Source organism: Triplophysa rosa, linkage group LG23 (assembly GCF_024868665.1).
Source record: "Triplophysa rosa linkage group LG23, Trosa_1v2, whole genome shotgun sequence".
NCBI classification, from domain to species: domain Eukaryota; kingdom Metazoa; phylum Chordata; class Actinopteri; order Cypriniformes; family Nemacheilidae; genus Triplophysa; species Triplophysa rosa.
In genome coordinates, this window is record NC_079912.1 from 18,190,653 (window position 1) to 18,209,794 (window position 19,142).

At 37.1% G+C, this 19,142-nt stretch overlaps 2 protein-coding genes across 4 annotated transcripts; one reads left to right on the forward strand and one right to left on the reverse strand.

Moving 5' to 3' along the window:
- Window positions 1–1,304: 1,304 nt before the first annotated feature.
- zc2hc1a (zinc finger, C2HC-type containing 1A) lies at window positions 1,305–10,410 on the reverse strand. 3 transcript variants are annotated; one of them, XM_057322479.1, is made up of 10 exons: window positions 10,298–10,410; window positions 9,630–9,700; window positions 9,206–9,322; window positions 8,627–8,662; window positions 7,263–7,404; window positions 6,400–6,548; window positions 2,404–2,491; window positions 1,890–1,995; window positions 1,701–1,811; window positions 1,305–1,434 (listed from the first exon to the last, which is right to left on the reverse strand). In XM_057322479.1, exons 1-10 carry the CDS (start codon window positions 10,314–10,316, stop codon window positions 1,305–1,307), a joined length of 969 nt encoding a protein of 322 aa, XP_057178462.1. In that variant the 5' UTR covers window positions 10,317–10,410. The 3 variants fall into 3 exon arrangements, with proteins under 3 accessions (XP_057178462.1, XP_057178460.1, XP_057178463.1); XM_057322477.1 differs by having other exon boundaries at window positions 2,392–2,491; XM_057322480.1 differs by lacking the exon at window positions 8,627–8,662 and having other exon boundaries at window positions 2,392–2,491.
- A 1,408-nt stretch (window positions 10,411–11,818) lies between these two features.
- On the forward strand, window positions 11,819–15,448 carry pkia (cAMP-dependent protein kinase inhibitor alpha). The gene is made up of 3 exons (XM_057322970.1): window positions 11,819–11,911; window positions 13,870–14,047; window positions 14,505–15,448. The coding sequence occupies exons 2-3, from the start codon at window positions 13,897–13,899 to the stop codon at window positions 14,585–14,587; spliced, it is 234 nt and encodes a 77-aa protein (XP_057178953.1). The 5' UTR covers window positions 11,819–11,911; window positions 13,870–13,896; the 3' UTR covers window positions 14,588–15,448.
- The last annotated feature ends 3,694 nt before the right edge of the window (window positions 15,449–19,142 follow it).

Genomic DNA, 19,142 nt, shown 5'->3' on the forward strand with positions numbered 1-19,142 from the left:
GAACTGTTGCTGATGGATTGTACACATCTAATAATGTACGAAAACGATATATGACATAATTTCATATAGAATACTGTTAAAAACACACACAAAAAATTATAAAACATATAATACAAAAGTGAACTGTTCAGTTTATCAGTTGTTTCTCAATGTATTTAACTTAGGAAACCTATTATACTTCCACAAAAAAATCCATAAATAATTTTATTTTAAATCATGACAGTGTTTTTCAGTCTCTACACATTGAAATGGTTCATTATGATATTGCTCCATTAAACCATTGAAATGGTTGTGTTATGACATTGTCCCCTTTTAAGGCCTGTGTATTATGACTAGTTTTTAATACATATAATGGTAAAATGTCAAAATAATACTCCTTTAGTAGCAGTAGCCAATCATATCGCACTTTCATATAAAGAAATGGACGGGAAGGGGGAGCGCATATACAGCAAAGATTCTAGAGGGCTGGATAAGATATGTTAGAGATCTGGAGTAGGGCTGTCACGATTATGAAATTTGACTGACGATTAATTGTCTAATAAATCATTGCGATTATGGCAATTAATTGTCTGTTTTGGGGCTTTGACGATTATGGCGATTAATTGTCTGTTTTAGGGCTTTGACGATTATGACGATTAATTGTCTGTTTTTGAGCTTTGACATTTAATTCTCATACATTTTTGATTCAGCGATTGAAACGACCATATTGTTCTGAATAAAAGACTATGTTTTTTCTTGGAAATACATCGGAAAAAATTGGGTCATCATATATTTAAGGTTTAGGCTTTTACCTGTCAATAATACAACCGCCAAATACTTAAAATTAATTAAGTAAATTGATCAGGTGTGAAATGAAGCCACCATTAAAATACTATCAGTCACAGAAAAGCTTCTAGTCTGTTTTTTTCTCACTTGCAAGACTACAATAAAATTTTACTTGTGTGTTAATGAAATTTTGGTAGACTGGTTTTCACACTGAGATTTGCTTAAATAATATTAAATTGTACTGCAGGTAATTTGTATATGTTTTTTTTTTTTTTAAGTGATTGTGTTGTGGTGGTACATTTTACAAGTATTACCATGCTTTAGTAACAATATATACACTAAAATATGCAATATGCAGATGCACTACAGCTCCCCCTAGTGTTTTCTATAGAGATGTTCAATAATTGCGATGATCTGAAACCATCGCGATGAGGTAAAACAATCGCGATGAGACGATTATTTAATAATCGTGACAGCCCTAATCTGGAGTATACAGCATTATGGATACAGTGAGTCAGTCTTTCGGTTGATTTTACTATTTAAATGTGCATTCTTTTTACCCCGCACTCACAGCAGAACTTGGCCCAGTCCACTGGGTACTTGGTCCCACACTCATGGCAGAACTTGGTGCCTGTCGTGGAGTGATTTATATCGTTCTTCACATCATTCCTAACAAGAGTTCATACAGCAAATGTCAATGACTCATTGGAGAGATTGAAATCAGGATCTAATAGTTTCATTAGGATAAGAAAACATAATGAACCGTAGGAAACATGCTGTGTTGAGTCCACTGTTGTAACTACTAGAAAACACCTTTTTATTGGACTCCAAGACTGCACAGAGCTATTAATCTAGTGGCAGACCTCTTGAGCCGTTTCATTGATATTCAAAGCTACAAGTCACAAAGCAGAACCTTACCAAACAAGCTTTCGTACCTTGAAATACAGTTGTCTGCATTTTGGACCTTCTTCTTGTTCATCCCGATTCCAGAGGGGGGATTTTTCAGGGAGCTTTGCGAAACCAAGCCTTTAGGTTTCATGTTGGTTCTGCATGCACAACCGTTATTATGACATGAAGCTATTCATCTTATAAAACTCTACATTTGTCTGTTAATGGTGCCTTACTCAGAGGGAGGGCTGCACAGGCCAGAGGACGTATTCCGTAAAGGAGAGTATCCCGATGACACGCTTCTGGCCGAGCCGGTGGAAGAGGTTTTGCTGCTTGGAATGCCTGAAATAATGGAAAAAAGGACCGTGTTGGACCACGGACAGAGCCTCCAGGCATTGTGATTTTTGTATTTTAGAATGAAAGTGAAAGGACAGTCGTGGTTTCCAGAATCATATCAAAACTTACGCTCTTGTGGATGCTTGTCAACCAAATGAAGATGTCATTTCTCACCAATTTTCCTGTTTAATTTTTGTTCCTTTTGAGCTCAGAACCAAAGGAAGAGCAATATTTAAACTCGAGTCTCTCAGATATTCACCTCGGTCTAGTCAACTGTATGTCACACCCAACTGCGCTACTGCTGGGACTATGCACACATGGTTTTTACTCCTTGTACACTCTTTGGTTGTGACAATAAAAGTGAACTGTGCATGGAAATATTCAGTGCTTAAGAATGCAAACCTGTGCCAGCACCTTGCCCATAAGCCGAGAGTTGTGGTAGACGAGAAGAAACGGCAGGTGCAGCGGGGGAATTTGCTTTCTTTGGTGGAGGAGGTTTGTGCTGTAGACATAAGGGAGCGTACTGTTATTACCAATCCAGACAATGCACTTTAAACAAATAACATGGTAACTGCATGTGATACATCACTGGTCTCACAATGTAATTCGATTACGATCATCACAATCACAATGCTTTGCATCCTTCATTTTCAATATTTCTGCATATTCCCTCACACATTTACTGTTGTGGCTCTCTCGTCTTTCTTGTCTAAGCCCCGCGTTAAAACTACGCTTCAGAGGCACGCGCAACTTTGATAACGTGAGTAGATAGCTCAGAGACGCAATGTGGCATCAACTTTCAACAGCATTCCAAGTTAAGAAATATATGAAAATACGCTTTATTTACATGCATCTTCCTGCACGACGTGCACACTGACCTCATCGGGGTGAAAGAGGAAAGCGTAAGCGCTGCTTGCGCTGAATTTACAGTCTGAAAGATGTATTTAATATGGTTTATGTTAAAAGCAACATTTTCAAATCAGATAAGACATATGTAAGGGATACTTCACCCAAAAATGAAAATTCCGTCATCATTTTGTCGTGATTCTGCCTCATCTTGTCATGTCTTTCTTGATCTTGTGGCAGAATCACGGCAGGATCCCTTGTTATATGTGGAGAGAGAAGTTTTGGCCCTGTGGGCCTTCCATATACTCCCTCTCTCCGGTGTCGTGTCTTTTAGCCCCGCCCTCTCGTTCAATCGTTAACTTCTCCTTAGTGAGAAAGATATTTGGAAGAATGCGCATAACCAAACAGATCTCAACACCCATTGACTACCATAGGAAAAATACAATGGTAGTCAAAAGTGCCCCAGAACTGGTTGCTGTCCTACATTCTTCAAAATGGCTTCTTTTGTGTTAAACAGAACCAAAAAAAATGATAAAGTAATATTCCTACTATGGTAGTCAATGGGTGTTGAAATCTGTTTGGTTATAAGCATTCTTCCAAATATCTTTCTCTGTGTTCATCAGAACAAATACATTTATACACATTTTTCATTTATGGGTGAAGCATCACTTTAAGGATACTTTATTTAGAATAAAAACATATTATATATAATTGCATTTTTAACAATCGATGATTTATTTTTATAAAATGTTTAGTTCTGGTCCTTGATCCTGATTGGTTGTGCCGTGTTTTAAGCCGTTGTAAATTTCCCAGAAATATACAGCTGACGGCATTACAGTACCACAGCGCCAATGATTAACGTTAATATCAGTTCATCTCCACACATCTCTGTCACTTATAAAATCAAAATGATCTGTGTTTGTGAATGAGCTTCATATTGACATTCAAGAGAGTCTGAGAAGGTTGCTCAAACTGTTAACTGAGCCTCCCACTATCACGTAGAAATGTGATCCTTACATTTCAAAGAAAGAAAGAAAGAAAGAAAGAAAGAAAAGTGATTACACCTCAACAGGAATAAATATTGATTTTATAATGGTAAACGGTCTTATTTCGCAGGCCTCTGTACTCTGGAGGTCGCATTCGAAGGCTGCATAGTGCATCGAGGCTGTCTCATTTCAGTTATAAAACATCAAATTAACATTTATTCCTCATAAGACGTACTCACTGTAGTTTCATTATTGAAATGTAAAGGTTGCTTATCTGAAATAAAACCTTAAATAATGAGATACAGTAGGGTGGATAGTTTGTAAGCAAGTTACTAGCTGACTGGAATTAGTTACTAGCTGGACTTACTACTGCTTGTTTGTATTCTTTGCGGTAAAGTAGGATGGAAAGTTTTGGAGGGGTGTTGATGCATTAAATATACAGTATGTAAACAAGAAAGAAACAAAAACTGACATTTCAATGCAATTCATTGTGTATTTGAGCATAAACTGTAAGCACTTTTCCTACTTTTTACTAAATTGTTTTTTAGTTTTCTGAGGCAGTCAATTAATGTCTGTGAATTCATAAGATATACGTAACTTGCTACACAGAAGGACAAGTAAGAGAGAAACGAGGCTGGTTAAAGCCCAGATTATGCTATTTGAGTGCACATATTTTCCAGACTTGTTGACTGTCCAGAACCACACAGCGGCTATTTCATGAAAGCGGGGAAAGCATCAATGTTTTGAGAGTAAACTTGAAATCTGACCTCTACATTTTTGTCAGAGAAACATATGTGGACACTGGACGGTCAAAAAGAAGTCTGGAAAATATTTGAATAGTCAAATAGCATATTCTGGGCAGAATCCAGTTTCTTTTCTCTCGGCCTCTTTCGCTTCTTTTACAGTACCTACACTCAACATGGCTTTACTTTCATCAAAAATATCACGAATAACACATAACAGTGGATGCTTTGGTTGATGACTGTAGTTTACTTTTCTGCGTTGACATATTTCAACACATCATCAACAAAGTATTATTTATTTTCACAATGGAGGTTGCGTTGTACAACAACATTAGGTATGCTTCTATCCGCAATGTTGTACTAAAAAACACTTTTTTTTTAGCATTGCGTCATGAACGCTGGTAGAATAACGCATTACACTGTAGCGCAGAGAGATCGGCGGTGCAAAACTTGAAGCTGCTTGCTTTCAAATCCATGCACTCTACCCTAGCACAGTGACGGGACTTGACAGACAACTAGTTGTGTTGTACGGTTCCGTTTACGCAGCACGGCTTCTCCGTAAATGCAGCAAGTGCAGTTGCCAATCCCCGAACTGTTTTAACGCGATCTGAGCCTATATTGGTTCTTGGGTCTGGACCATTCCTTTTAAGGCAAACAAACTAGTGCGCCTTTACCCGTTTCTTAGTGACGGTTATGTTGAAGTCAGAAATGCGCAGGTGCTTTTTTGCGACTATATTAGATATATTGACTATATCTGATATTGATTCATAAAGTGAGTATGTGCGCTCAATCTGCACAGATTTTAATACAACTGGCTAATAGAGGTCGACTGATATTGGATTTTGCCGATAACAATGAATTAACAATAGTTTTTTTTATTGATTCTGAATCAAAACATCACACTAAGTAAAATGGCAATGGAGTTTATTAGGCTACAACAATAAACAGTATTGAAACTGTTATAGACCATGAAACTGTAATGTTGGCTCTCTGTTAAACACTTTGTGAGATTTACTTTATCAATTTATCGCGTAAAATATAAACATGACCTCTGTCATTTTGGTGATGTACTATATTGTTGTGTGTATATGCGTGTTTCCACTCACTTAAAAATAAATGATCGTGTTGCGCCTGTGGTCTCTGTATCTGTTTTCTGTTGCGGAGGTGGGGCTCGCAAACCCGTCAGTGACATTTAAACATTTTTGCTTGTATTTTCTCTCACATTGTCCTTCCCACTTGAGCTAATAGGCTACTAATGTTAGCGCGCTCTTGTCGGCAAAATACTGCTGTTCTACAAAACGAAATGTAATGGCATAACTTAATAAACATAGATTTTATATTTTAAAAAGTTTTTAAAATATGCGATATAATATATAAACACTCATATATACTAAACTTTTCAAAATATAAAATGTATTGTTTATTTGCAAACAGTTAGGTTGTATGCTTAAGTTATGCCATTAAAACAGCGACATCTGCTGACGGACACAATGCTTCGTTTTCACGGGAACATGCCAGCTGAAGATAATGAGGAAATGGTTGCTTCCTTTGCCAAGTGCATTCCAAACATCTACATAATGGCACGCAAATGCCCTTTTCACTCCAAAGTCTAAACTCCAAGGGCTCTGCCCTTCGAAGGAGTAGGGCATAGGAATGATGACTGTATTTGGAATTTTGCCTGTGACGGTTAGTACTGTTACACCCCTACTGTATAGGTACTCAAGATTATTATGAGATTGGCAGAAACGGCATGTGTAACCCCCATTTTAAATAATAAGCATGGTAATAAAGGACACGACTGTCTAAATACCAAATGTAATGGAGTAAATCCTCACCTGAGTCCTGGCAGGGGGTTTTGCTTTATCGCTTCCAGGAAACTTGCTCTTGTTGGAGATCCGTGACGCTTGTTCCTTGCAGAACTTAATGTGGCGATCCGCTGCATTCTCACTAAAGCGCCGCTGACAATATGGGCACTGGATATAATCTGAAACAGTCAATCACATCCCAGTGATCCCATACAAATCACATTATGAATAATTATGATTGAATTATATATTACTTAACAATTCTACTTCGTGTAGCTAAGCTCTAATGTAGTGCACTAAACATGTATAGATTGTTTCGGACCTGGACTGCGGTAAACTTATCGGACTGGCTAGTGTCTAATAATATGACTATTTAAATTGCATTTAATTTATGTTATTATTCATTTATAGTATTATTTTATTGTATGATAATTGTATTAATTGTAATAATGTTGAATTTTGTTGTATATTAATTTTATTGAATGGGTCCTGTAGTTTTGTCGCGAATGTGTACCGGAAGTTAGGGGTTCCAAAATCTATTGAAAAGCTGTATTATGCACCACAGCATCACAGAGCTACTTGAATGAGCTCGCTGAATTCCGTCGAGTGTTTACTAACTGGCAGTACTGAATGAAGCTCTGTTGCCATCGCCTTGTGAAAGACTTGCATTGCGGACATTACAAGTGTCTGTTGGATTGCTTTAATTTCCACATGCAGATGTTTTAGATGCACATTCTTGCCACAACTTACATATTTACAACACCGATGTGACAGCTTACATAAAATAAAGCAGGTTAAAAATGCCTTGATCGGCCTGATAGCCATTTTTTTTCTTTGTAATCGGCTCAGGACATCACTGTATAAGCATATTCTGATAATGTGAGTTATTTTACCTGGATCGTAGGACGGAGGAGGGGGTGGAGGAAGAGGTCCTCCAGCTTTCATCACTTGAGTCAAGCCTTTGGCGGCGCGAATAGTGGCGACAAATTCTTCGTGCTTCCGACGCCAGTTGGACTGTTTCTTGGGTGGTTCAGGCTGATTAAAAGCAAAGATACTGCTTAAAAAAAGAGACATTAAAAAGAAGTATCGGTTCTTATGTGAAAATATACCTTTCCTTAATTACCTACATCCGTTCTGTGTGACAATGTGATGGCGTACACATTAAACACTATATAAATGTATTGTATATCAAGATACTCCCTTCAGTCAAGGCTACAGAGATTTTTGTTATGACCCATTTTTGCTGACGTATCATACTCTAAAACTTCATGCAAGTATCACGTTAAGATAACGGGATACTCCATTTAAAGGGATACTCCACCCAAAAATGAAAATTCTGTTATGAATTACTTAACCTGTATAAATGTCTATAAATGTTACACTCCTAGTTATAGTTGTTGTCAAGGTCCAGAAAAGTACTAAAGACATCGTTAAATTGGTCCATTCGCTCAAGGTGGCTCAACTGAATTTTTTTGAAGCGACGAGAATACTTCATGCGCGAAAACAAACCAAAATAATGATTTTAATCGATATATTCTCCTCTGTCTTGTCAGTCTATGGTGCGCGTTCACAAGAGCACTTCGACGCATTCGGTTTGTCGGTTGGGCAAATATGAGAAAGTCTTCCTCAATAGCGAAGGTCACCTAAAATATCTTTATTTGTGTTCCGAAGACGCCGGGAGGTCTTAAAACATGTCGAACGTCATGTGGGTGAGTATAAAACAACACAATTTTGATTTTGAGATGAACTTTTCCTTTAAGGTAAATGTTTCTTTTAAATGCAATGTGGAACGTAAATTGCGTTTTCTTACAGTCAAAATGAAAACGTAGCTGAGATGTTAATTTCTAGTTTATTCTAGTATTTGAGTTTCATAACTAGAATACGCAACCCAGTGATCCCCGCACAGCCCAGGGCCTACGAATTATGCCTGTGTCCATCCTTAGTGCTTTAGTTCTTCGCTGAATGCAGAAGACGGACATTCTGATGTTCACAAATATCAAACACTAACCTTATTATGTTAAAAGTACCACGGTCTGACAAATTTACTGCTACTATAAAAAAACAAAGCATAATACATTTACATTTCTGCATTTGGCCGACGCTTTTATCCAAAGCGACTTACATTGCATTATCCTATACATTTGTTTCTAAGTATGTGCAATCCCCTGGGATCCAACCCACGACCTTGGCATTGTTAGCGCCATGCTCGAACCACTGAGCTACAGGAAAGCTATAATAAATCAAACATTCAACTTACTTTATCAGACTTAGAGCTGCTGGTAGAACTGTGTAACTGAAACATAATCAAAAGAGGTTTCAGAATATTTCAGGACATTGTTGTATATTAGGGTTGCCGTGGGGTAAACGCTTCCAACAGTCAAGTGCATTTGGGGCAGAGGTTGTTTCATATTTGGCATGTCTGAAGGCTGAATCAGAGTCCTGGTTGTTCTGAACCATGCCACGTTTACAAAAGACTTCAATCAATGGAAGTAATAGTGACAACTGTTTACCAGTGTTGCCAAGCAATGAGGTTTCAAAGCCGTAAAATAACAATAACAATGTTTTCTTTGCTTTGCGTTCCTGTTGTCTTTTGTTTGTTGTCACTGCAACAAATAACACTTGTGCACGTGGAAGGACTATGAGTAAATAAACTAAATGTTTCTGAGATCAAACAGAAAACCACAATGTGCTGTGTACTTGTTGATCAATGCTCAGCCTGGTTCTCAGCACACACACAAGTATGGCTCAATAGTGCACGATAGGGGCAAACAGCACCCACATTCGGCATGAACGCACCCCTAGTATCCCTTTGATGTGGTGTCGGTGGTTTCCTCACCTTTGATTTTATAGGTTTCACTGTAGAAATATCAGTTCCTTCTGCCCTTTGCCTGCTAGAGTCAAACACCTTTCTTCGTTTTGATACAGTCTTCTGGCAGATGGGCACATGCTTTTTCTGGAACATTTAACAAGGTGGGCGTGTATCATCATGTATCAAATAATCATGTGTCAGCAGTGTGTTGATTGATTAATAACACTACACTTTGTGTTTATTTTATGACTCACAAGAAAAATCCAGTTTTTGTTGCTAAGCTCTAAATATGACAATTAGCTATGTAATGTAATTGGTTAGTAAATTGCCAGGCAACACACAATGCATAATGAACTAACACAATGCCTTTTACATGAATGTACTACTATCACAGACAAATTATGTTCAACCTGTTGTTGTGTCATTTTCAATAAGATGAGAAAATACTTACAAGAACCTTTGGAAAAAAACGCCTCCCACATATTTTGCAGGGCACCAGATCTTCGGAAAGGGGAGGCAATTCTGAAAAAACGTAAATAGCACCAGAGCATCATTAATGCAAACGGATTAAAGGAGATAAATAAGTAGATTAATCTGTTTGGGTGTATTATTCAAATAACATTTCTAGACGAATTGGATTAGGCAGTAGGATGTGAAAATAGGTCACTCCTATACAAAATAACAGAGGTACAGAATAAATGAATGAATGAGTGAGTGAGTGAGTGAGTGAGTGAACAGAAGTCAATAAAGTCAAATAAAGCATTATTCTTTTAGTTTATAACACGTGTTTGTACTGGTTATTATTTGAATTCTGTTTTTAAATGACCAAAATGTCGCGACAAAACATCCAGATAACCTGCAAAATAATAATAATGATGATAAAGATAAATATAATCATTTGAAGTAAACATAAGAACACTATAAAATGACAAGTCCAACAACAATATATTCCTACTGTACAGGGCGTCATTTTCTTCTTCCATGGTGATAACCTCAAACAACAGCGCAATAACAATACACAGCTGCTGCCCCAAATCAAAACAAACACTTACATTTTGCGGATTTAACCTCATTTCGCAAAATATTGACATATATCTTTTGCTTTTTTTTAAGCCTTACCGTCTATTTCCTCCATCATTTTTTTCTCTCTTGGTAATACACTAAAGACGATGCTGTAGCAACTACGCTTCCCAAGGTAGCCGCTCCACGTGCCAGTATCCGTAAACCTGATTGGTCGCTTCTTTCAGCCGGCAGGGATACGTGCAGTACCATTGTTTGGCCGCTTGGTGGGACATGGGAGGCGACCATGTTATGTATGAGTCTGCAAATACAAGATCATTTTGGACGGAGGTTTCACTTTTGATTTTTAATTCTTTCAATAAGTTGATTGACATAAAATAAGAAATGGTCCTATGTTTATATTCAGACACTGGCTCTATTGAAATGGACAATGCTATTAAAATGTGTGCTTGCTTGGGAAAAACTATATACATAAATGTAAAGTTATAGGCTCTAGCCGTAATATTATTGTTTTCTGTATTGAACTAAAATGTTTTAAAGAAACCCTTTGTAAAATGAATAAAAACAAGAAAGGAGTTAAAACTCTCAACATATTGAATGTAATTATTAACTCACCAAGGAACAGTAATACTATGTTTAATTGACTCTGTCAGAAACCCACTATCTGCTTAAATGCAAAGCTGGTTTGGTTATAATTTCTTTTCCTGTTTTTTTTTCTTTTCTTGTTTTTCTTTTATTTTATTTGGGTTTTATGTTATATTGAAATGTCTCGATGATAATTGAAATTCACGCTGGACAGTGTCGTGAATGTAATGTCATTTACTAAGAGATATTATTCTTTGTACTAATTACTGTATTTGCATATATTATTTGTATTATGTGTGAAGCAACAATAAAAAAAACATCAATCATGCCGATAGTTCAATCAATCAATCAATATTTTACTATAAAAAAGTGTCTAATTTTGTATGAGTTATAATTTTATAACAGCAACGTGTATTTTTTGTTCCTTCGCTTTTTATTGTCATATTTCCAGATAAATTTCCAGGCACGGTTCATTTTCTAACTAAATATTCTCAGATGAATAGAACACATTGCAGACATATTGAAACATATTAATCTGTGTTTGGTTTGGTAGGACCTTGTTCACCCCAGTGAAGCAACAATAAAACATGTGTTTGGGCTGGGATATGTCAAACAATAGTGCCACTATTTTACTGAATGCCTGGTTGAATTACAGCACATCTGTCATGCATAGTGGGAAAATGCAGGACAAAACAACAGCTGCACTGTCTGGAATTTACTGAATGAAATAATAGGACAGCAATGTTTTTGGGTGAATAAATAATTTGGGGCCGCAGGCTCACAAAACAGAAAACGGATTGTGGGAGAACCCAAGATCCTGTATTTTATCTGTATAGTTTAAAACCTTGGTGAATTTTACTCTTAATCCTATTCATAAAAGAAGATTTAATATCATTATATTTCTGCCCAGACGCATCGTTGTGACATTTAAGTACCGCGAGAGCGATTCTCAAGCAGTGCTAATGCACGGCTCTCGCGGTACTGTGATGTCATACGCCGATCGGTCTGCGCGGCGCCGCATGAAGTGAAACACAGCTGCAGCCAGCACCACCGACAGCGCTCCGTCGCATCTTACTGAAGTATTAACCGGAGCGACACATAATTAGGAAAACGTCGAGTCTAAAACAGGTAACATTACGCTAGTCCTTATCGATAAACATGCAGAGTTTCATTTTGTGACATTAATTACTCGGCCGCCTTTTGTCTGCTAGTCAGATTTATATAACCCGTTGCATGCATATTTTGTTATTAAATTCCGTTGTCAGCACATTTGTTTTATAACCAGTTGTATGCTGTGCTGTAAATAAAACAATTAATTCTTTGGGGTTTACATGTCTTATAGCTGGATGACTTGATATGATTAGATATGTTACGAGCACACGTGACATTTCGACCCAAGGAGGACACGTGTCTGTGGCTGTTCCATTATAGCATAATATTGACATATTTCCTTTTTTAATTCGTGATCCCTAATTTAGACAGCAAACATCCACTCTCTAATACAGATAGCCTACGTAATAAATGAATGTATGAATGGTTTAACCGTGAATACTGAGGAAGTAAATTTAGATTGAGGATTATCTCACTATATTATTTAAATTGTATATAATTTGCTCTCTTATAAAATCATATTGCCATAATTCTCCATCACCTGATTGGTTCATTTGTGACAACTCCTCTGCATGCTTGTCACTACTGCCTTGTGGAACTATTCAGGCAAGAGTCAATATTGATTTTTTAGACCAGAGCTCCTCTGCCAAGAGTTCTTGAAACGGAAGCAAATTTAGCTTTAGATTACTGTACATCTCTAGATATGTTTTAAAGACTATTTATTTAGTTCCCATGCATAATGGACACACATTAAGCTGTACATTAACACTAAATGTAAAATAAATGAAAACACTTCAGGCCTGATTTCAACACTTGATTGTTTTTATAGACGGGTGTAGAGACCTGCTCTGCATGCAAATAAACAATCCTAATGCAAAGTAGGACCATCCACTGATTTAGATCCAGTGATGACCTTCTTATGGGTGCTTAAGGCAACAGCTGGTGCTAAGATGAAAACATGAACTAAATTGAACTCTGTGACGCAGTCAAATAAAAAATCAGTTCAACACAATGCTGTATTCATGTACAGGACGTTTTCAAATATCTTCTGATTACTATTATATACAAAGTTTTTTAAATAATTGATATTTTATTAATCAAAAAGGCATTACAGTGCTCAAGAGTAACTATAAATACATTTATTTTGGTAAAAAATATATTTAGGTTTCATTTAATGTTTTCTGCAGCGTGTTACGTAGATGAATGACTTAAGGCACTTGACTGACCTCAAGACTGAATAATTCCCACAACACCCTAAAATTCCTAATGGTTATCTAAAAGTCATTTTAATGTTTCCACTATATGAATTCACATAAACATTAGTGATGGATGGTTTATTATTTAAGCATATTCTATAGACGGTTACAACATAAACGAACGTCAAATTTCCGTAGACCTCCGCAAAGAATCAATAACTGTTGAGTTGTTTGAATTAAATTTAATACAATTATTATGCAATAAAATATGAATATAAATTAAATATAAAATAAATTGCTTTATTATAACCAAACACAGACCAAAAGTTAACTTCGGGCCAGGCGTGAACGTCAGATAAAACTGTCTGTTTTTTTTTAATTGCTTGACTGTACAGTACAAGACCACAACCAAACGGTAAAATAAAAATAAAATAAAAAAATGAGCAACAATTTGGACAAACAACTGAAAATATTATTTTAGAGTAATCTTGTCTGTAATATATAAACATTTAAACAGAGTGGCACATAAACTTTGAGACTTTCTGTTTGGTTTCTGAAACAAATTGAGGCTCCCGAAAAATTTCCCAAAACCACATAAAAATAAATCAAACGATGGCTTACATTTTTTTTCCATTCGCATTTGTGAATATGATATTTACCCAATAGTAAATCCAATATATAATATTATATATGCTAATATGTTATTGTTCTTATATCTTAGGATGTAAAACCGAGAGCTGTGTTTCACTATATAAATAAACCCACATTTCTCCGTTACAGGCAGTGCTATGTTGAAATGCGTTAGATATGACTGATGTCGAGGTGACGTATGAAGACTTCATCGCCTCTGGAAGGGCAGGCAGACGGAATGCTGTGCACGACATACTGGGAAGCTCAGCCGGGCTGGATCCAAGCGGCCTCTCCCGAACTCTGTCTGAGCTCAATATCAGCAAAGCAGGCGAGTAAACTTCAACCCTTTCCTCTGACAGACTTCATCTTAAAACTAAACAAACCCGTCTGATCGTAACGTAATCCCTCGAACCTCAAACATAGCTCTGTACAGTTAAAACACCGCAAGCCCTCTTTAGATGGAACATGAAGTGTCATTCAAAACACTGTAATGTAATCTGGCAGTCCATGAATAATGTATCAGACAGCTCAGAATTGAGAGGGTTTGTTAGTGGCTTCCCGCACCAGCTTTTAGCTCAAGAAAGAGATGGTTGTAGTTTATCAAGTGAATGCCTGTTAGCTGAGGGCATCCCTGTGATAAAGTGTTCTGTAGCGGAGGCTACCAAGCACCACGCTGTGCCGTAGGACGCTTTTCGACGACAGCTCCTTGGTTTTTTTTTAAGCCACTGGTCTGTTGTTTCTGTTTTTACTTCCACTTATAACATTTTCTTTTTTCCCTCTCACAGACAAAACTAATGATGAAGAGAAAAGCCAGAACTTGGCAGCATCCGAACCGAAGCAGGAAGAAAGCAAAGAGGGCGGTACTTAACAGACTTCAATGAAAGAGCATGTGCCCTCTCTAGTGGCTGAGTTTTGAACCGACTATACAGGGCTTGACATTGGAGTGTCTCTCTCCCTGTATAACTGCACTTACAGGTGATGGCGCTGACCTCAATCCTGTAACTCACTGTCCCTTAGAAATTCACTCTGTAGCTGTTAGCTACTTTGAGCGACTTGTGGGAAGGAAGTAATTGCGTTTGAAGAGATAGTGATAGACTTTTGTCTTTCATGCTTACGACGGGCAACAGGGAGATCGATTTTGTGTTGAAACGGCACAGAATTCCTGATTTTGGATTCACAGATTAACTGCCGAAAACAAAGCAGCGAATACACACTTAATAGCCATTTTTCATAAGTGTATAAGTGTTCTTAATAATTTGTTTTTTATATTTTTGGTTAGCATGAGACACACTGATATTCACATAACTAAGTGCTGCACTGTTATTCAATATAAATGCGGATGTAAAACACTGCAATCACTGAAGATCAATGTACATAAAACTGTCTAGAATAGTCTTGCATGGCATTGCTGCTGAGAGAATACTGTATTTGTGTATAAATGTTCACATCCCTTAAAGGACTAAAACATGATCCAAACATTTGCTGTGTGGTAATGCTTTATGAAGAACACTTTTTATGTATTTTAAAGAAATATCTACTCCTGACTGACACTGCCTGTTAACCAGACTGCCTTGAAATCTCTGCATATTTTGTCTTCCACCTATCAGATCTATGTCTTCACTTATAATTTACAATTCTCTATATATCATTTAAATTATATAATTTAAAAATATAATATAATATATTATATATAATAACTTATATTTATAAGTAAATATTATATATAATAACCCAGTTATTTTCATTTGTAATGTGGTTACATCACTATTTTAATAAATTCAGTCTTTGGAAAACAACGTTTTCTTATTTATTAATTAGACACAGATATTGTGGCTCTGCTTTAACCGGTAATACGGATGTTCCACCTGGGGGCGCTGTTGACTCATTTTTATTTTCCAAAAGAAAGCTCCACCTAACGATGAATTTAAGCAAACGCAAATCCTCCATTTTGGATGACATAATTATATTCTTTCCTATTCACGTCAGTAAGTAATATTGAATTATTTAGATCGTGGGCCTCTAATGCTGCATAATATTTACACTGTGCCTTCTGTTTCTGTCACTTTTTTGTTCACGCCATGAATATGTAATAATAATGTAATTTCTATTTATTATATGTCTATGTAATGAAAATGTATTTATTCATATAACATAGCAAGAAAAATGAATCGCAAGTGGAAGAACATGTTTTAGAAAACCCACATTTGTTTCCCGGTGAATGTGATTTGCCATTTAATTCCTCTTTATTTTAAGATTTAAACCCTTCGCCAGGACTGCTGACCTTTTCTGCGTTTTAAGTGACAGATCTGCACATTAATCATTAATCAGCTTGAACCACACCAGGGTTCACAGCTCTAAGCCAATTTTCACATCCAATGAATACATGTGGTTTTTCTTAGATCAGTTATGCGATTTTGACCCCTGCTCATGAGCCATAAAGACATCAGATGGTTTAAAGCCGTTTTCAAACTTTGATCACACACTCCAAATGTAATTCCAACTCTGTCAACCATGTCTGTCCACTAAATCAAACTCCACAAAGTTGGCACTGGGTGGCCCAGTATCTGGCATTTGACTCAGAAACAAAACAGCAGAGGTGTGTGTTTATGGATCAAGTTGACATAGTTGTGGGCCTGCATGAATTAGGTTATAATAGAAAAACATAGTTTCGTATAGAATCGCATGTGCACGAGAGCCTACAGAGATTGATATGTTGTACAAGGAAAGAATATAGGCTACTATAAAAACAGAAGAGTCTGTGAACCATAACAATGATGCATTTTTTACTAATTTAGTAGTAGTAGTTGGCTTTTCTAATTTATGTGAAACAATTAACTGAAAATTTAGATACATTGGAAAAAATAGTGTACTAGACAGTATATATATATATTAGGGCTGTCAAAATATTAATCGTGATTAATCGCATCCAGAATAAAAGTTTGTGTTTACATAACATATGTCTATGTACTGTGCATATTAATTTTGTATTTATAAATACAAACACATACACAAGTATACATATTTAGGAAATATTTACATGTATTTATTTATATTTACCAATAATTGAAATGATATATAAATGTTTATTAATATTTAGATTTTTCTTAAATATATGCATGGATGTGTATGTGTTAATAAATACAAAATTATTATGCACAGTAAACAGATAAATATTATGTAAACACAAACTTTTATTCTGGATGCGATTAATCGCGATTAATCTTTTGACAGCCGTAATATATATATATATATATATTATATGCTATTAACAAATAAATGAGTCCCATTTTGCTTTAATGACAGCATGCACTTCAGCATAAATATTTATATTTCATATAACTTTCCTTTGTTTTCCAAACTTTTAAAAATGCTAAAACTTCAATCCAGGTTTTTAATGCGCACACAGACTTTTGTTTACCATCACATTGGTTTGGGTGTTTAAAAACATCCAAGAATGAAATTTAAAGTTGGACCTGGACAGTGCCCCTAAAGTGCAAAGTGAAAATTCAAATCCATGCAGAGGCAATGCTATTATTCAGAGAGAAGGTGTCTGTACGTGTGGGCAGGGCTGAATGGCTCAAGGGAGTGAAATTGAATCTGTGGTCTGGGAGTTGTGCTGCTAGCCTGCTGCCTCTGACAGTGATGAATTTGGTCCTGATGGGAGAGTGTCATACCATCATTTCTAATCTCTCTCTTTCTCACTCTCTCTCTCTCTCTCTCTCTCTCTCTCTCTCTCTCTCTCTCTCTCTGACAAACGCACACAAATACACTGTTGCTTAACCTAAATGTGCACTGCATCTTTAACCATTAACAAACAACCTTAATCATCTTAAAAATGTTTAAGTGCCAAAAAATCGACATCGCCCTCAAACGCAACCAATCTGACCGGAAATGCGTCACTTGCAGCATGGCGTTTAATTGATTCCGTGAAAAACTTTGAAAATGTGATGATTTGGAGTCTCACCTCGCGCCCACCTGCTCGTCCGTCGCCACCCACGGCGTGTCACTCACGCAGGGAATGATATCGGTTGTCCTGTCGCTGCTTGTTAACAGCTGGTTCGCTAATGATCCACCGCCTGTCGGCTCGCGGTGCAACGTGCAGGGAGAGCCGTAAGCGTCGCCCTCATCAGTCCTGTCGGCCCGTCTCAGCACACCGCCTGCGGGGAAAAGACCCTCGGCACTGCACGCAAGCGAGCTGCAGGTTTCACGTCATGATCTACCAGATCAAGGGTGCTTGTAATTAGACAGTGACATTGGGTGGCAGTGGGATGCTTGTAATGAGGGCCACGGGGTGGTCTTACGTAGAGCCGGAGTGAGCGAGAGAAGCGGAGATATCACGCATTTATGTTTTATAAGGATTACCTGCAAAGGTCAGGCAGGAGTCTTGCTGATGCTCAACGGCAATGCGGAGTACAGCGTGGCAAACGAAGGGAAGTGTAGAAATAGTGGAAAGAGAAGCTCAGGTGGAGACAGCAAGCTTGACTTTGGCGCGCGATAACACCTGACTGACTCCTCGTCTGCGTGCACGCGTGTAGCACTGAATGACATACTGTATGTCTGTACGGCTGCAAAATTTGGAGCCTGCTGCTGTATACGATTTTAATAGTAATTGTCATGAACGCTGGGGAAAACATGGACAGAGGACCCAGGCCCAGACAGCGGGTAAAGGGTTAACAGACTTTAATAAATAATAAAGACAAAACCAAAATCCCACGAGGGGGTAACATAACAAAACAGGGGATTATAATAACATGGCAGGACTAAGACTAACTACACTTAAACAAGACTAAAGTTAAACATAACTACAAATACCTAGACTAGACTAGACTAGACTAACAAGAACTGACAAAAGATCACACGAATGACACACACAATGAACCAGCACAGGACAGAGAACAAAGGGGCATTAAATAAGGGACCAAATCAAGAGGGGACAGGTGTAGGGCATGAAACCAATAAGGAGGAATACAAGAGGGCGGTGACAAAGACGAGACCTGGAGAGAACATGTGGAAGGCCAAAATGGCCAAAACGCCCCGCTCCACATGAAACAAGAGGTTCTGCCGTGGCTCCGCCACAAGATCAAGAAAAGCAAGACAAGAAGGGGCAGAACCATGACAAGTACTAGTATATAATATTGTGGAGACATAGTAATACTTAATATGTGTACGTTAATTTAAATATAGGTTTGGGTTTAGATTTATATAGGCTAATATAACACATGACGAATCTACAGTACGGAAATAATTGTAGAACAGAAGTAAAGCCATCAAAATAATTAAATAACACAAATATGGAAACTATGGTAACACACTGCAAAATATGACTTTCTTACTTAATCTTTTTTTCTTCTGAAATTTCATATTCTTTGACTAAAAACAAGACTTATTTTCAAAGGTCATTTTGCTCATCAAGAAACTGCATC